At 40.3% G+C, this 19,855-nt stretch overlaps 2 protein-coding genes across 22 annotated transcripts in view; both read left to right on the forward strand.

Moving 5' to 3' along the window:
- zc2hc1c (zinc finger, C2HC-type containing 1C) overlaps positions 1-19,855 on the forward strand; it is an 835,825-nt gene that overhangs the window by 415,029 nt on the left and 400,941 nt on the right. The window lies entirely within an intron of this gene.
- The window catches only part of ddhd1a (DDHD domain containing 1a), a 35,099-nt gene that overhangs the window by 5,263 nt on the left and 9,981 nt on the right, over positions 1-19,855 (forward strand). For 10 of the 21 annotated variants that reach the window (XR_015513869.1, XR_015513872.1, XR_015513870.1 and 7 more), the window contains 10 exons: positions 900-1,076; positions 6,284-6,379; positions 11,509-11,637; positions 12,128-12,275; positions 14,549-14,658; positions 14,890-14,996; positions 16,584-16,846; positions 17,216-17,291; positions 18,046-18,195; positions 18,277-18,341. Coding sequence is in view for 8 of the 21 variants with exons in the window: in XM_087291134.1 (XP_087147260.1) it covers positions 900-1,076; positions 6,284-6,379; positions 11,509-11,637; positions 12,128-12,275; positions 14,549-14,658; positions 14,890-14,996; positions 16,584-16,846; positions 17,216-17,291; positions 18,046-18,195; positions 18,277-18,341 (1,321 nt within the window). In the remaining 13 variants the exon portion in view is untranslated. Of the gene's footprint in view, positions 1-899; positions 1,077-6,283; positions 6,380-11,508; positions 11,638-12,127; positions 12,276-14,548; positions 14,659-14,889; positions 16,117-16,198; positions 16,847-17,215; positions 17,292-18,045; positions 18,196-18,276; positions 18,342-19,855 lie in introns of those variants that run through there. The other 11 variants (XR_015513875.1, XR_015513878.1, XR_015513876.1 and 8 more) reach the window with 3 other exon arrangements.

Consider the following 19,855-nt stretch of genomic DNA (forward strand, 5'->3'; position numbering starts at 1 on the left):
CGCTAAGCTGTCAGGAGAGGTGGTGGTTTGGTGGTGTTTGACAAGGTCGCGCGACGTGTCTGAGGAGAGATGCGGTGGGGAGAGGTGAGAAGGGTGCGCGACGATGCCTATTTGAGGACCGGGAGGGAGACGCGAGATTACCGGGAGATCATCACTCGTTTGCGGGCATCCGGAGACTCGCGAAACTTCCCGCCCTACTCATAATTCTCTCTTCATATAGCCGTATGCCTATTACATATCCATAAAACACTGTGATATAACCGCGCTCGGATCGTGTCGCTTTCTCACTGCAATCGAACCGCTCCAGGGTTCCTTTCAATCGAGCCGAGACCACCTCATTCAAGCGATCTCGGAGCGATTACTTTGACGCGGAACAGAGCGCGATTGCCCTGTTCACATATGCCAAACCAACCGCGCTAACTGGGCAAACGAGATACGTTCCGAAACAAAAGTGTAGGTGTGAAAGCACCCTTAAAATATCAAGAGAGTGCCGTTACTGATGTGTTTTTAAATTTGTAGAGTAAAACGTAAACGTATCTTGAGTTTGTGTTTGCCACGAACCTTATTTAAGCGCTTTACTGAAATCCCATTGAAAAAGCCCATTGACTTTGGGACGAGGAAATCGGAACTGCTAAAATGCTAACTCCCTTCCGGGTTTTTGCATACAAATTAACGTCATAGTTCCTCCACTCTGTAGACTGTTAAAGAACAGCTATCCTGTAAGTGTTTGTAAGTCATTGCTGGAAGGCACGCTCAAGAACATGTTATCACGTCAAACCAAGTGGGCTCTCCCTAAGTCCACAGTATAGTTAAAAAACCTTTTTTTTGTGTGCATACGCCACATTTATAAACTAGACCCCTGGTGTATGGTCTCAGCCCTGTGTTGTGTGTTTCTACAGAACAGGAGCGCATCCCTGTGATGAGAGGCCAGTGGTTCACCGATGCCACATGGGCTCCTGTAGAGGAGGACGAGAGCGAGCTGATCGAGAAAGAGCACCTGACCTGTTTTAGAGGACAGCAGATTCAGGACACCTTCGACACGGATGCTCTGGCCAAGACTGTAGACAGAAAAGATGGTGAGAGAATCTGATACCTGCACATAACTGCTGTTTTCATATATAATCTATAGCGAGAGCATTCCTCCTGTGTGCGAGGCTGGTGGGGAGTTTTAGAAATATTGGAAATCGACGAGTCTATCAGAGTTTGTTTTATGACAAAGGTTGCACATGCCTGTATTATCCATACCTGTTGATAGAGGACTGTTTGTATGTCCGCGTTTTTTGTTTCTATGTCACTAGCTTCAGTCAAGCCTGAAATGATTCATCCCCCTGGCAAATTCAGACTTATGGCGCACTCACACTATGCTATCCGAACCATGCCCAGGCCCGTTTCCCGGTTCGTTTGAGAAGTGTGAGTGCGCTGAATCGGGCTCAGGGGCGGTTCACTTGACTGGCACTGGCCCAGTTGGAAGAGGTGTGGCTGAGCGCGGTTCACTTGGGCTTTGGCGCAGTACGCTTGTGTGTGTGTGTGCAAAGCGTGCCTGAGCCCGAAACTGAAAGCAAGTCGTGACTTTTAAGGGACTGTTTCATATGGATGAATGATTCATTCTTACTGTTCAATGATTGCTAACTGACGTAGTTTATTAAAGACGTAAACCCCTCGCTGCACGACAGCTGCACCTTCAGCAAACCTCCTAATTCCTGCGGCACGAGAGCTTTATGATTGTTTATGAGCACCAAAAGTGGAGGATCTGTTCGGCGAAATAGAAATACCAGAAATAACAGAGTTACTGTGTGTTGATTTATAGTCAGGGCTCGAAATTAACCTTTTTGCTTGGTAGCACCGGTGTTCCTAACTTTAAAAAGTTAGGCGCATCAGCCAAAATTTAGTCGCACCCACCAATTATGAGCACCGTTACTACAAGTTTTATACAAACATATTTATAGCATTTGAAATCAACACTAATCAAACTAACAAGCAAAAAAATTAATAAATAAAAATAATATATATGCAAGCATGAGGAAAATATGTGTCAACGAAATCCCGTTATCACAAGAAAATACATTTTATAACAGAACTGAGTGACCAAAGCACGGAGCGCTCACCGGCCCTGCACACACTGCTTGAATGAATCGGTTAACTGTATAACTGTGGTGTTCTCACAAGTGCTGTCTGATATTGAACTGATGCTTTTGACAAATACTGTGCCTTATTATATGCATACGTCGTGTTAATAGCAATACCGGTGTTTTTAGGAGTAGCGATGTAAGTTTACTCAGTGCAAACCCGTTTGCGATAGTGTACGTGGTGTAATTTGACATATATCTGCCATTAGCACGGCGGACAGCATCTGACGATTATATGAAGGATTATACAGAAGCTCTCGTGCTAGATGTGGCAAACTGTTATCTGAAAATTCCATACCAAAGACTTTTCATAGCGGACTTGAAGCCACTGGAAGTCTTCTACTCTTGGATAAGTGTAGATGGTAGACTAACATTCAGCACATAATCACTAGTAAGATGTGTCATTATTTGTAACTGTAGATGTCATGGTTTCTAAAACAAAATCTGTCAGTGTTATCTTCATTCTAATCTTCAGCGCTTTACAGTTTTTCGTGTTAGTAGCTCTCTGTCATCCGAAGCTAGAAGGCACTGAGTGATTGACAGCTGATATTATCCAATCATTTGCGTTCAGTGCTAGAGCAGTGGTGGGCCAATAAGAAAAGCGCGAAGGGGGGGCAAGCATTACGAACTGTCTTTGTTTACTGCAGCAAGTTGACATGACAACCATTCCTGAGCGCTGCGTTTCGCGTTAAAGAGCTTAGAGATGCATTCTGCGTAAATTTCTCCCGAATCCGCGCATGTGGTGAACATGTGGCGCATGTGGTGAACATTTTGCAGTAAAAACTGGTCGCACACAACAATTTTAAGCACTCGCAGAAATGCTCCTAAATATATTTTAAGGTCGCATAGATGAAATTTCGGGCGCATATGCAACCAAAATGGTCGCAATTTCGAGCCCTGATAGTCTTTATTTTCTGTTAACATCTGCAGTTTCTAAAAATAATTTAGAGTACTGACAAGGAAATAAATGTACTGTAGGCCATGCTAAATTACATCCAATGTGTGTTTAAACGTTGAGTCACACGAGTGCTGAATGAATGTCCTCCAATGGGATTTAATCTAATTTAATCTTTTCATCTACTGTAGCTGTTAATCACAGGAAAAGGATCATTAGATCAAATATAAGACTTTCTCACCCAGATAAAACTGCTGAATCCACTTTAGTCGGTCAGTTCAAATCTCTTGCTCTGCACTTTCACAGTTTTGTCCTAGCAGGACAGCAGATCCTCCTGAATAAGCTATAAAACTGATTTGCACTCTCGCCATCCATCAAGGAGTCCCACAGGGTTCTGTACTGGGACCTTTTCTGCTCGCACAATTCTGCTGTGGTTTCTTTTGTTTTCAGTCTGTTCTAGCAACACAGTGTCACTGTTTCCACATTTTATTGTGCTTCAGTGCTTAAACTATTTAGTCTCTCAGATAATTCTCTATCATTCTAGTATTTTTTTTTTTTTGCAATGATGGCAGTACATAACATTTTACCAGATAATAGGATTAAACTTAAAGGTCAATGTTAATGTTTAATGAGGTTTAAAATAATCTTGGGTTGGGGAGGGTAGGAGGGGCGAATAATATTGACCTTACCAGTTAATGGCTGTTTCTTAATTCCAAGAACACAGAGAAAATACTTGCATTCTTGTGGAGACCGGTCTTGCCAAGGTGTCCTCGGAAGAACGAATTCTGGAGACCGCGAGAACAGAGAACGCGCCCTGTGAAAAATGAGATGCTGCGTTCTTCCTGATGGTCAAGTGACCTTCACGCGTTTTAAATGGAAAAGTATTTAAGCGTTACAGCATTCATACAACGATTTATTGTTTTTCCCCTTTTTCAAAATATATACTGTGCATAAAAACATTATAAATATACTCTGCACAACATAAATAATACAGATTTTATTATGAATTTATTAAAATTAATGTGTTTATTCCTTTATTAAGATGTCCATGGTGATGTTTAAATACACTGTTTCATTTAGGGAAACTCCTGAGGTAAATATCTGAACTGTAATATTAAATTTAATAAAATCCTGCGCTTCCTACCTCCAGTCGCAATGACTTCTGGGATTTCTAGAGCAAGTTCGGTGCTCAAGTCTGCATTGGTGGGTCCTCGATATCAAGAACACATCCGGGAAGTTTCACGTGTTCTCTGTTCTTGCGGTCTTGAGTACTGTAACTGAACTTTTGCAGCTGATGATGACGTTACACGAGTCATATTGAACATCTGTGAACTTGTTTTTTACTGAAAGTACTCACCACATTGATTATTTACCCAGGGTTCCATCATGTTTCTTTGATTAAATATTTATTTTCAAAGTTGTGGTATTCTATTTAAATCACCCTGTGTAAAATTTACACTAGCTGACAAGTCTTGTCGCCTATCCAAGTTTTAGGAACTACAATTACTAACTTACTTGGCTTCTAGTTGATCAATTAGTTTCAGAGGTGGCTTATATGAAAGGTAAAGGCCTCTAGATGACGCTTATTTGAGCACAATAATATCTGATTATTAATGATTGGATTAGGACAGTAAGATCTGACTCTGCTCAGACTAAAGTCTCATCACTGAACAGAAATAATGTCCAGTATAGAATATAAAGTCCTGCTGCAGTGGAGACAGAATGAATATTGTGTCTGACTCCATCATGAGCTTGGAGGACTGCATCCATACATCTCTGACATGACTCAAATCACTGATTAATAAATCATCTGGAATGCCAAAGAAAGCCTTCTTGCAGGACTCCCAGAGTTCATCAAGACTCTTTGTGTTCATCTTCAATGCCTCCTCCTTCATCTTACCCCAGACATGCTCAATAATGTTTATGTCTCGTGACTGAGCTGACCAAAACTGGAGCACATTGACCCTCTTTGCTTTCCGGAGCTTTGATGTGGAGGCTGAAGTATGAGAAGGAGCGCTATCCTGCTGGAGAATTGTCCCTCTCCTGTGGTTTGTAATGTAATGGGCAGCACAAATGTCTTGATACCTCAGGCTGTTGATTTTGATCATCCACTCTGCAGATCTCTCGCACGCCCCCATACTGATTGTAACCCCAAACCATGATTTCTCCTTCACCAAACTTGACTGATTTCTCTATGAATCTTGAGTCCATGCGGTTTCCAGTAGGTCTTCTGCAGTATTGGTGATGATTGGGATGCAGCTCAACAGAAAAATTTACTTTCTGACACTTTTCCAAATAATCAACTAGAAGTCAAGTTATTATTTGCTACTCTTACAACTGAGATCCATGACAAGACTTTTGTCAGGTAGTGTATTCCAGTCAAACAAACAAACAAACAAAAAGAAGCGTTTCTCCGAGAGAAAAATATAATAGGAAGTTTTGTGAAAAGTTCCTCAATTAAACATGGCTTGGGAAATATTTGAAAAAGACAAATTTCACATTTCTTCATTTTCTCTTCAACTTTATAGTTATATCTATTAAAATGTTTCACAAAAACTGTAAATGCTAACATTCAGAGATTTTTAGCAAATCTCAAGCAGACGATGAATGATACAGCCTCACAGAGGAGTGAATGCTCTCTGTCAAAAACATCCGTTTACCATTTTAATTGTGTAGAATATCCTAGATTACATGAATATCATTATGTGTTTAGGTTAATAAAGGTTTATGTGCTACACGTATGTTTGTATTTTTGCTTGTTTGTGTGTACAGGATTTGGATATGTGCTTTTTTCTATTATTTTGGAGATGTTCCTGCCATTTAAACATGGTATATTTACCAGTTCTCTGGTCTAATAATACTTGTTGGTTGTTCATGTCACACAAGCATGGCGAACTAAAGGTGTAGACCTGAACAATGCCTGATAAATTGAAGATAACACATGCTGGGGTATCAAAACATCAACACTTGATGAAAACCAATTGGTTTTAATGTACAAATGTATGGATACTTTTACACACAGTGTGATTGTATGTTTCTACTGTGTCTTTACTATGGTAGTCACATGCTCTAGCTATCAAATCCATCTAAAATTCAATTAATTCAATTGTTTTTATGTGTTAATGTGCTGCTAAAAACAATATAAAGTCATCGCATGTATATTGAGCTGGATCGTTTACATTAAATCAGTCTCAAATGCTGTTTGGGTTTTATTCAGAGTAATAATAACCAATTGTGACCAATTATTGTTTTTTTGGTTTAGTTCTTTCCCACTTCCCTCCATTCTACCTCCCCTTTCTATTCAAATGGAGCGGATATCAGACGGGTGCTAAAAGTCACAAGCGAAAGCGATGTCAAGGTACCACAGTCCTCCATTTTCCCTCCTTGTAGACGCTGATTCTCCTATCCTTGCTCGTTAGAAACTCCCCCATGAGCTTCACACCTAGGTTGGCTTAAGTGTTTGTTTTGGCCTTCATGTCCACTTATCCTTTTTTACCTTGCTATGTTTCCTTTTAAAGCTACTGTCGCTGTAATCTCATGTATCCAAAATGCCCAGAGCATTGTTTTGGATGCATACAATGCGTCTCATGTTAAAGTGTATTGCAATTATTTCCTTTGTGTTGTGACCACTGACAAGACTGATGTGACTAATTAAAAAGTCATGTGACGAACCACAAATACCTCCTGACATTGCTGTCATTTCCAAACACGAGTCATCTGTGACTAAAAAGAGATTCCTAGCAGTTTTTGGTCTGCATTCAAGCTTTATATTGTACCAAAGAACATTTTTGTGGCCACGACTTCTGTTTCCATTGAATTTGTGGCCAGATTTCTGTAGAAGTCACTGCAGTTCTTTTTAATTCTAATCCAGGTATGTTTTTTCAATCTAATAAATTCAATTTAATCACACACAGCATGTCTTACCACACACTAAACACAGACTGGCTTCTGACACAAGCCTTGTTAACCTTAGCTGTCTTCATAATCCCTCAGGTAAATTAAGTTCCCAATGCTCCACTTTACCAAGTATGCTGCGCTTGTTAGAGTTAGGGCTTGTCTTATTTCACAACTCATCTATTTTATAGATTCATTTGGGTCTGGATGGCTATTTAGGTCTAATCTGTCCTTATCCAGACCTCTTGTACTTTTAGTTTGGCTCCTGGCACCATAATGAGCTTACGGTGTGTATGTAGGTCAGTAGAGTAATACTACATGCTTCAATTGACTTTTCCCTGGGAAACGGAGTTTAAAATATGTTGATCCTATTGCTGCTGTATCATATTCTCAGTGAATGAGCCTATTAAGTCCACATTTAGATTATCCTCGTTTGTGTTGGCTCAGTAACGATGTGCTTTTTGCCGTTTGTGTTGGTTCCAAAATCTATTGATAGCCACATTAAAGGCACAATATGTACAATTTGGTTATTAAAATATCCAATGAACACTTAAACAGTGTTATATTTGACTTGCGTACTCACATGATCTCGTATGTTTAAAATAAATAAATAATCCAGAGAAATAACAAGTAAGACCGAGTGTATTAACACTTTTAGATGCACATGTTTGTTGCGAATACGCGCCCTCTAGTGGAGAAAATCACATACTGTGCTTTTATAGAAAATATATATATTTTTAAATCACCAAAACAATAATAGTATAAATAAAGTGTTTACATTTAGTTTAGAAGATGCCAACTGAAGTGTTATTAAATGTAGCTATACAAAAATAAGTACGTATTTGTAGTGGTGGCCCTTCTCTGATGATGTCAGTTTGACGGCTTCAGCCACAATATTCTTAGCCGTACCCCTCTTACCGTAAACTACATAGCCCTGTGTAAATTGTTTGCCCAATAACCTTATAACTAATTGGGTCACCCTTAGCAGCAACAACTGCAATCAAGCGTTTTTGATAACTTGCAATGAGTTTGTTATAGTGCTGTGGAGGAATTTTGGCCCGCTCACGTTTGCAGAATTGTTGTAGTTCAGCCACATTGGAGGGTTTTTGAGCATGAACTGCCTTTTTTCAGGTTATGCCACAGCATCTCAATAGAATACAGGTCAGGACTTTGACTAGGCCATTCTAAAGGCTTCATTTTATTGATTTTGACTAATATTTGAATACGTTTGATGATCTGAAACATTAGAAAGTAACAAACATGCAAAAAAGTAATAAATCAGTAAGGGGTCAAAAACGTTTTTATAGCCCTGTCCAAATGGAAATAAACAGATGATAATAATAATAATAATAGTGTTTTATTTACATTTTTTATATTTTAAAGTATACTCTTAAAAATTCAAACAACATGCAATTTATTTATCTCACTTTATTCAGAAAGTCAGAAGCAAATGTTTGATGTGAAAAGGTAGAATAAAAATTAATGATATAAAAAACACTTAAATAATGCTAAATGCCACATAAAGTAATGCTAAATTACATATTGTACTTTCAAGCATGCAGCTTTCTCTCTATGCTGTTGTTCACATTTCTATCTCCATGAGTGTAAAATAATGATCATTCAAAATATAAATACTTTATTAATATAACCAATGTATTTTGCGACGCCATAAACAATAGAGCATCATATGACTTCCATATGATATATAGATATATAATAATATCATACTGCACAGCCCTAAATGTTCACATTCCTCAAGGTCAACATCAAATAGAGATGATTCTTTTGAATCAATAATCTGCACAGGTAAAGTATGACACAGAGCTGTCTTAACATCAGGTGAATGATTGCTGATTTGATTCTCCAGGATTCATTTCTCTGTTCATATCTCTCTGTCTGTGAGAGAGAATGACAGGCGGCTTTTCAGTGCGCTTATTTTACAACCTAAACACTCAGTGCACTTTTAGATTAGACTTTTAGGAGGCTGTTTACACCTGCTCACTTCATGCATTTCATTCTGATTGGATAGTTATGGCATCATGAATAGGGTAAATCTCTTTTATTTAATTTTCTTTTATCTAACCCTAACCCTACAGCCGCAACCCAGTTCTGGGAAGCCCCCATACATACTCATTCACACTATGGCCAATTTAGCTAATTAAATTCCCCTATATCGCATGTGTTTGGACTGTTGGGGAAACTGGAGCACCCGGAGGAAACCCGCGCCAACACGGGGAGAACATGCAAACTCCACATTGAAATGCCAACTGACCATTTCGGGACTCGAACCAGCAACCCTCTTGCTGTGAGGCCACAGTGCTAACCATTGAGCCACTGTGTTGCCATTATTATTATTATTATTAACAAGAGCACTGAAATAACAATATAACATATCAATTTAACCACCCAACTATCAAATACAACGATAGAAAATTAAGCGATCATTCTGAGTCCTGATCATCGATTTGTGCAGTATACACGGATATTTTGTCAGCAGATTTAATCCAGATCTTTAATGCTCACATTTGTAAAACTCTGGTAATTTTTGAGCGAGATGCTAATGGTCTAATCCAGTTCAATGATTTATGCTAAGCTAACGGGGCTCCCTCTGGACCTGAGCTGCGTCCCAAATCGCATACTTATGCACTATTCTACGCCATTTTGTAGTATAAATAGTGTAAGTAGTGCGTTCACACTGAAAACTCTAAAAATCATAAGTGCACTTTAATTACCAGGATGATGCACTCATTTAGACGCTACAATGAAGTGTGGAATGTTGGACACTTCACGCACTCAACGACCGCAGGTTTGCTTACATAGAGGAAGGGGCGGAGCTATCGGACGCAGGTTGAATAGCTTTATTTATTTTGGATGGTGAAAGCAAAATTCTCCTACGAGAGTGATTGTAGCGCCTCCCGATGGTGAATGCGGCAATACTCATGGCAGGTATTATTTGATAATTCGGTCGTTTATTTCACTGATTTGGCAACCGTCAAACGTCATCAGGGAAACGGTTTGAATTACCGCATAGTAAAAAAACATTAGTGTGCCATTTGGGGACGCCACTACATACATATAGTATCCTGTTAAGTGTGTAAGTGCATAAGTACATAGTGTATAGTGTGCCATTTGGGACGCAGCTCTGGAGTTGTAAAATGGAGAGCTCCTTTAAATGTGCATTTAGCACAGGATTTTAACTATATATCTATTTAGCAGAGAGTCATTTGTGGCTAGTTTATTGAACCGTTTTCACAAATCACATATAGTTGAAGAATTATTAGCCATAATATTCGACTAGATGTTCTTCAAGACACAAGTATTCAGCCTAAAGTGACATTTAAAGGCTTAATTAAGGTAAAGTTAGGGTAATTAGGCAAGTCATTGTATGACAGTGGTCTGTAGACAATCAGAAACAAATATTGCTTAAGATAGCTAATAATATTGAGCTTAAAATGGTTTTTAAACAATTAAATCTACTATTATTCTAGCCGAAATAAAACAAATAAGAGTTTCTCCACAAGAAAAAATATTATAGGAAATACTGTGAAAATTTCCTGAATCTGTTCAACATCATTTGGGAAATATTTAAAAAAGGATAACTGTGACTGTATCTATCAGAGAAAACAGATGAAGCGAGTGGCTGTAAACAGACTCTTATGCCGAGTTCAGACTGCAGGATTTTCAAAGTAGTCGTGTCACAGATGTTCTCACACTGCATGAATATCTGGGCTGGCGTTTCGTCGCTGCTTTGTTTACACTGCAAGATGGTTCGGCGACAGGGACTTTCACATTGCATGACTTTACTATAGGAAGAATCGCCGACAACTTCGTCCAAACTACGTCTCACAGCCAAAAACATGTAGTATATCTTTTAACTACATAATGAGAAAGAAGCCTTTAATGGGGTAGAACATGTACATACTTGCTCATGTGGGTTTAAAGGGAATTAGCCATTTCTCCTCAACATTGATAATAAACTAATTTCTTTCTGTATGAAACGTCAAACAGACACGGTTGCTCCTGAGTCCTGTCAAACCTCCACTAGTTTTTCCTCCATTTCGTGGGTCCAAATAAACCGAAAAAGAGCGCTGTTAACTTCTCCCCCAGCCTCCCGCTGGCCTGCAGCAGGTATACACACACACACAAGTGAAAGCTGCTCTCTCATTGGCTGTAGGCGATCGCTGATGTTATTTTCAGTCAAAACTCAATTCACACGGCATGATTTGAATCGCCGACAGCTCCAGATATTCAGCCCGCCAAATATCTCACAGGCATCGGCGACTCATCGGCGATTCTCTCAGATCGCGTCTTTGATCGTTCATACTGTGTGATTGTCACTCACGTGCACGAGCAGCGATTTGCCTGTGATTTCAGGCATTTGTCGGCGATTTCTCAAAACCTGTCGGCGAGCCAATATCGGGGCTAAAATCACGCAGTCTGAACTAGGCATTAGATACGAGCAGGCACTGAAAAGACTCTTCTGCTCCTGTAGTTCTGTCATCTATTGTGTTTTGTGCGCTGTGATGTGTTTCTGTATGTGTGTCAATGTAATGAACTCTCCTGAATGTTGTGCTTCTGTCCATCACCGTGCAGCCATTCACAGTGTGCAGCTGAGCCGCAGTCATGTGGACTGGTACAGTGTGGATGAAGTCTATCTGTACAGCGACGCCACCACGTCCAAGATCGCCCGCACCGTCACACAGAAACTGGGCTTCTCTAAAGGTGAGCGCTTCAACATCTGGGTATTTTTATTCCTGTCTGTATTCTTAATTTTTTTTATCCTTTTTTACTTTTACATTTAGTCCCATCTGTATTCGTTCGTTTTACCCTTTTTTATATTTTACTGTTTTTTCCTGTATGAGAACTTTAACGTTTACCTTTATTCCTTTTAATCCCTTTTACTTTTGTCTTTTACTTTGACCTTTTATTCCTGTCTGTATCCTTTATTTTTATTTGACCCGTTTTACATTTATACAGTGGGGAAAATAAGTATTAAAAGTTCACGAAACCCTTGAGTACTTTTTTTGAGATGTTAACAGATTTGTGTGTGTTGAGCATCAGTTAAGACAATGTTAGCACCTGTAAGCTTTAATTGTGGGAAAAACTGGGTCATTTTGAGCTTTTGTCAGCTAATTTCAGCTTCCGGGTTTAAAATGATTTTTGGGGCGGATTAATGTGTTGTAAACATATTGGTCATGTGATGTTTCCCCAGCCTCCAGCAGTGGCACTCGACTGCACCGCGGTTATGTAGAGGAGGCGTCGCTGGATGATAAACCTCCAAACACCACACACATCGTCTTCGTCATTCACGGCATTGGACAGAAGATGGATAAAGATCGCATCATTAAAAACACTGGCATGTGAGTTTACAGCAGAGCAGTTATTAACAGTATTGAGCACTGGAATTAGTTATAGTTACTAGTTAGTTCTCACAAATAGTAACCGAGTTACATCATTATAAATGTAACTAATTAATAGTGAAAGTAACTAGTGGGTTATTTATTTATTACAGTAGTTTATTTGATTAATTGTTTTTGATAAAAGGAATTCTGTTAGTAACTCCATTTGTTCTACGCTGTTTAAATAGCAAATGCATTAGCGCTCATATGTGCGCCCATAGGCGTTCTGGTCTAAAAAGGAAGGCGTTATGAGGCGGACCGCTGGCGCGTCGCTATTTTGAGAAACTATAATAGATTTTTCATTAGACCAAAACGAACCCGGTCTAAACTCCGGCGCCTCGCTTAAGCACTGCTTAATACACACAAGAGAGCAATAGGCAAATACCTTTACATATGAAAAAATTTAAATATTAAGGATATATATAGGATATAATAAGAATAGATATAGGATATAAATATAAAGGATTAAAATATTACAAAACATATTATTTTCTAGCCGACATAAATATGAAAAATCACTGCTTTTATGTCTTCTTCATCTCGGGAGGCTTTTTCAGTTCATTCATAACAATTTGCTTTTGTATAATGTTATTATTATTAGCAGAATTATTTATTATATCCATATTTATATTTGTTTTATTAAAACAAGCTTAGATTTGTCCACCTGTCAGGTTTTAGACCATATGGGGCACAGCATGTGTTTTAGGATATAACTCAGGGTTTTGAACACACTTTGTTATTATTGTTCATTTATTCGTTTGCTGGAAATTAGAACTGAATTTAGAAATAGTTTTGAAACGAATATTTGCGCTTAACAAACTAAATTATTTATTTATAGACTAATTGATGTCTGTGCGTAAAGGTTTCCCTATCCAAGAGCCAAAGTGAAAGTAGATCCATTATCTCTCATTCTCACGCAGTAGATGCTCTGTTGAACTGTTTTCTGTTAATAAACTGTGAACTGTTTGCTTGTGAAATGCTCAGATTTTCCACTTAGACTTACTCTGCGTCCTGTAAATAGTGAATGCGCTCTTGGTGCGACGCAGCTGACTCTTAAAGGGAATGGGAGATGAGACTCTAATTGGTTTATTCTCAAAACACACCTATAACTCATTAAGAAAATAAACTCAACCCTTTTAGACCATGCGCCACGGCACAAAGCGGATTTTCCCGTCCTTAAATTAGCAAAAATGCGTTCTGACACGCCCTGAAAGCGTTTGCGCCCTGCGATTTATGCTCTGCGCATGGACCGTCAAAATAGAGCCCTTAGTGTTTGAATAAGTATTTAGTTGAATTTGTGAAACGTGTTCAGAGCTCCTGGTTTTTTCAGCAATCTCACATGTTGTGTTTGTCGTGTTTCACTCTCTGTGTACTTCAAAAACAGGATTAATTATTACTTATTTATATTTGAGTTAAACTTATACTTATTGACATAAGTTTTTACAACATTTATTTTCTCATGTTTCTCAGTAGCACGTGCAGTTGTTATTAACTTCTTTTGCCGAGTTAATATGCAAAATATCCGCCTAAACTATAACTATGAATGTACAATTACTCTGCTTCTCTAACTTTTATACCGTGGCATTGACATGATGCTCAATTATTACTAATGAGTCCAAAGCCTGAACAATAGATACAAGGCAGGATGGATCCATGCTTTCATATTGTTGATGGCAAATTCTGACCCGAACATCTGAATGTCGCAGCAGAAACCGAGACTCGCTGACAGGAGCGGCACCCGGTGTGGTCTTCTGCTGCTGTAGCCCATCCGCCTCAAGGTTGGACGTGTTGTGTGTTCAGAGATGCTCTTCTGCAGAGCTCGGTTGTGACGAGTGCTTATTTGAGTTACTGTTGCCTTTCTATTAGCTGGAACTGGTCTGGCCATTCTCCTCTGACATCAACAAGGCATTATTTCCTCTTTTTAAGACCATTCTTTGTAAACCCTAGAGATGGTTGTGCATGAAAATCCCAATAGATCAGCAGTTTCTGAAATAATCAGAGCACCCCGTCTGGCACCAACAAACATGCCACGTTCAAAATCCCCTTTCTTCCCCATTCTGATGCTCGGTTTGAACTGGAGCAGATCGTCTCGACCATGTCTACATGCCTAAATGCATTAAGTTGCTGCAATGTGATTGGCTGCTTAGAAATTTGCATTAACAGGCACCTAATAAAGTGTCCGCCTCAGTGTATATTCCACTGAAAACCGTAGATGTTTAATTGTCTTTGTTCAGGCTGCGTGAAGCAGTGAGGAAGATGGAGGAGAAGCACTATTCTGAGCAGACAGAGGAACATGTGGAGTTCCTGCCAGTCGAATGGCGCTCCAAACTGGCTCTGGATGGCGGTAAGACACGTCCCAGCTGCTCTGATCACACTCACACACAAATACTGTTTAAGCAGACGGCAGAGAATAGAGTGTTATCATCATTCATCCGTCAGTCAGCTGTGCAAACAAAACAACTCAAACAAGCAGATGCATTAACATTAATAGCAAAACGATGACTGAAAGATACAGTTGCTGATAATCCCACTGAGTATACACACTTTGAGAGGGATTTCCCCTGTTGCACTGCAGACACTGTGGAGTCCATCACGCCAGATAAAGTGAGAGGCCTGAGGGATTTACTCAACAGCAGCGCCATGGACATCATGTACTACACCAGCCCGCTCTACAGAGACGAGGTGAGGCTTCAGCTGAAGATCTGCATGCTCTTTACATTCATATTGCCTTTTCAAACTGGTCAAGATATTCACTATCAGGTTTGTATCAGCTGTGAACTGTTGGCCAATTACTTCAGACTGGGTCATTTAAACCAATCAGAGCACAATAAAGTCATTTGACCAATCAGAGCAGAGTAAAGCCATTTGACCAATCAGAGCTGAGTAAAGCCATTTGACCAATCAGAGCAGAGTATAGCCATTTGACCATTCGTAGCAAGGTAAAGCCATTTGACCAATTGGAGCAGAGTAAAGCCATTGACCAATCGGAGCAGAGTAGAGCCATTTCATCAATCAGAGTGGAGTGAAGCCATTTGACAAATCAGAGCTGAGTGGTTTTATTTGACCAATCAGAGTAAAGTAGGGCCATATAACCAATCAGAGCGTAGTAGGGACATTTGACCAATTAGAGCGGAATAAACCCATTTCATCAAGAACAGAGTGTAGAGCCAGTTTACCATTTGAGCCAATAAGGGGAGAGTAGGGCCATTTGACCAATCAGAGGAAAGTAGAGCCATTTCACCAATCAGAGGAAAGTAGAGCCATTTGACCAATCAGAGCAGAGTAAAACCATTTGACCAATCAGAGCGAAGTAAAAACAATTTGATCAAGAGTAGGGCCACTTGACCAATCAAAGCAGAGTAGAGCCATTTGACCAATCACTGTGAATCAGAGCCATTTGACCAATCAAAGTCGAGTAAAGCCATTTGATCAAGAGCAGAGTAGGGCCATTTGACTAATCAGAGAAAAGTAGAGCCATCTGACCAATTTTAGCAGAGTAGAGCCATCTGACCATTCAGGGCAGGGTAGAATCATTTGACCAATCCGAGCGAAGTAGAGGCATTTGACCAATCAGAGTGAAGTAAAGCCATTTGATCAAGCAAAGTTGTCAGACCAATCAGAGCAGTGTAGAGTTGTTTGACCAGTCAGAACAAAGTTAGGCCTTCTGACCAATCAGAACAGATCATAGACTGACCAATCACAGCAAAGTAAATCTGTGGAGCCTAAACACACACCAAAGAGTAGACCTGTCTGACCAATCAGAGCAGAAGTAGACTCATTTGACCTTTGATTGGTCAAAAGAGTCTACTTCTGCTAAAAGTAGATTTATCTTACCAACAAACTATTAGGAACCTTTATAATGGCTGAATAGGGGCGCATAGTAGCCAGGGTGCTGACAGATTTGAGTTCATCGTAGAGTCTAGCTATTTTTTTTTATGTTACAAACCATCCCGTTATGATGCTCACACAGGTAGACATGACCGTGATTATTGGTAACACAATGCACACTGCCACAACTGATCAATCTTAATGTTGAAAACACTTTTAAACAATTGGAAACCGTGCTTTTTAAGATTCTTGATGAGAATAAAGTTAAAAACAACAGCATTTAATTACAATAGAAGTCTTTTGTAACTACTGACACCTTTTAGAAATAAAATGTAGTAATAAGTTTTCAAACAGTAAACAGTCAAACAGTCTGTCTCTCCAGCTGACCAATGAGGTGTTTTGTAGATGTATATATATATACTCCAGTGTTCATCTTTGCAGATCACTAAAGGGTTAACGCAGGAGCTCAACCGCCTCTACTCTCTCTTCTGCTCACGAAACCCCCAATTTGAGCGGGACGGCGGTAAAGTGTCCATCATCTCCCACTCTCTGGGCTGCGTGATCACCTTCGACATCATGACCGGCTGGGATCCTGTGCGCTTCTGCCTGCAGGAGCACCACGATCAGCTGGAAGCCGAAGATTCGCAGTGGAGCAGCTATGAAGAGCGACACCTGCTGGAGGAAGTGCAGCTCACCAGACAAAGGTGTCTACAAACTATCCAAACCAGGGGTGTCCAAATTTGGTCCTGAAGGGCCGTTGTCCTGCATAGTTTAGTTCCAACCCCAGTTAGACACACCAGAACCAGCTAATCAAGCTTTTTCTAGGTATACTAGAAACTTCCAAGCAGGTGAAACTTGAAGGAAGTTGGAGCTAAACTATGTAGGACTCCGGCCCTCCAGGAAGGAGTTTAGACAAAGCCAAACAAAAGCATAGATTGATCTTCATAAGATACAATGATGATTCAGGATGGGAAAAAATGACATGTAAATGTAGTAACCGTGAGTTTTACATAGACAGGTAACACTCATCATTTAGAAATGAGTTTTGATGTATTAATCTGTGTTTGTAACAGGTTACACGAACTGCGAGATCAGCTTCACGGTCTGAAGGAGTCAAAACCTGCATCTATCCCTACGCTAAAGTTTAAGGTGATGTAGTGCCTTTAACAGCGATATCAGCTCTCAAACAGTCTAGACCTCCATACAAATAAGGGGGTAATTGTGATGAAGAGTCAGACGAAGTGGGATCCATTTGCAGCGTCTTTATTGAACACAACACAAATAAAGAAGCAGATGTACGTTTCACAGATGAGATGATCAGATCAGGGAACTCACTCAAAGTCGGGTCACAAGCAGAGTTGTAGGCAGGTAGCAAAGATACATAGACGAGGATACAGGCAAGGATCTGGGCAGGCGGCATAGAATCACAGGTATACAAACAGTCCGGGTCGGCAACAGTAATCAGTCAGACAATGTGGGGAAAACGCTTGGAATTGAATGCAGAGCAAAACAAGACTTCGCACAGAATGACAGGCGAGAAGGGCTTATAAGCGTTTGTGTGTATGGGTATCAGCTGGACAGTAATCAAGGTCCCGCGGGGTCTTGTGGGTAATGGAGTTCTTAAAACTTCAGTAGTCGGGTGAGCGGGACCTCTGCTGGTTGTTGAGGGGATTAACTGGGACCGAGTCTGTGACAGTAATATAGAGTTTTAATCAATGTTTTTACACTGTTGTTGAACACTATCTACTTGTTTAGGGTTTTGTATGCAAGTTCTGACTCTTCTAAATGAAAGAGTCCAGATATAAACCCTCTGTTAATAACCTCTCAGCTGGTCTGTCTTTAATAATCAGTGTTTTTTACGTGTGTATGGATTACATGTGTATGAAGCTGAGTTCGTTTGCAGGTGGAGAACTTCTTCTGCATGGGTTGTCCTCTGGCTGTGTTCCTGGCATTGAGAGGGATCCGGCCTGGAAACAGTGGTCATCAGGACCACATCATGCCCAAATCCATCTGCCGGCGCCTCTTCAACATCTTCCACCCGACAGATCCTGTGGTAACTCCACGTCTCATTCTGTGACTCAGCTCAGTGGACTAATCTGACGCTATTTGTAACACATGTTCCACTGTCTAACAGGCCTACCGACTGGAGCCTCTGGTGTTAAAGCACTATAGCAAAATCGCACCGGTTCAGATACACTGGTGAGTCCTGACGTGATGAAATAGATGAATCTTAATTGATCTTAATTGTGCACTAAGTATATTTATACAGTGCATCTGGAAAGTTTTCATAGCGCTTCACTTATTCCACATTTTTTTATTACAGCCTTATTCCAAAATGGATTGAATTCATTTTTATTTCCTCAAAATTCTACAGACAATCCCCCGTAATGACAATGTGAGAAAAGAGTTTTTTAAATGGTTGCAAATTTATTACAAATAAATAAGCTGAAAAATCACATGTGCATCAGTATTCACAGCCTTTGGCGTGAAGCTCTAAATTGAGCTCAGGTACTTTCTGTTTACACTGATCATTCTTGAGATATTTCAGCAGCTTCATTGTAGTTCACCTGTGCTCAATTCAGCTGATTGGACATGATTTAAAAATACATACACCTGTCTATATAAGGTCCCAGGGTTGACAGTGCATGTCAAAGCACAAACCGAGCATGAAAACAAAGGAATTTTCTGTAGACCTCTGAGACAGGATTGTCTCGGGGCCCAAGGCTGGGGAAGGTAGAATCATTTCTGCAGCTCTGAAAGTTCCAATGAGCACAGCGGCCCTCATCATCCATAAGTGGAAGATGTTTGGAACCACCAGGACTCTTCCTAGAGCTGGCCGGCCATCTAAGCTGAGTGATCGGGGAGGAAGAGCCTTAGTGAGGGAGGTGATCAATAACCCGATGGTCACTCTGTCTGAGCTCCAGCAATCCACCTCTGAGCTCTGTGCAGCAATCCACCAATCAGGCTTGCATCGTAGAGTGGCCAGACGGAAGCTGCTCCCTGCCTGGAATTTGCCAAAAGGCGTCTGACGAACTCTCAAACCATCAGAAACTAAACTCTCTGCTCTGATGAGACTAAAGTTGAACTCTCTGGGGTGAACGCCAGGCGTTACGTTTGGAGAAACCTAGGCAGCGCTCATCACCAGGCTAACAGCATCCCTACAGTGAAGCATGGTGGTGGCAGCATCATGCTGTGGGGATGTTTTTCAGCAGCAGAAACTGGAAGACTAGTCAGGATAGAGGGAAAGATGAATGCAGCAATGTACAGAGACATCCTGAATGAAGACCGGCTCCAGATTGCTCTTGACCTCAGACTGGGGCGACGCTTCATCTTCCAGCAGGACAATGACCCAAAGCACACTACCAAAATATCAATGGAGTGGCTTCACAACAACTCAGCGAATGTCTCTGAGTGGACCAGCCAGAGCCCAGACCGAAATCCTATTGAACATCTCTGGAGGGATCTGAAAATGGCTGGACACCGTCACTTGAAAGGTACTGGAAAGGTACTGCAAAGAGGAAAGGGCAAAAAATCCCAAAGACAGGTGTGCCGAGCTTGTGGCATCATATTCAAAAAGACTTGAGGCTGTAATCGCTGCCAAAGGTGCATCAACAAAGTATTTAGCAAAGGCTGTGAATACTGATGCACATCTGATTTTACAGATTTTTTTATTTTTAATAAATTTGCAACAATTAAAAAAACTCTTTTTTTCC

This window comes from Danio rerio, chromosome 17, assembly GCF_052040795.2.
Source record: "Danio rerio strain M-AB ecotype USA chromosome 17, GRCz13ab, whole genome shotgun sequence".
Lineage (NCBI taxonomy): Eukaryota > Metazoa > Chordata > Actinopteri > Cypriniformes > Danionidae > Danio > Danio rerio.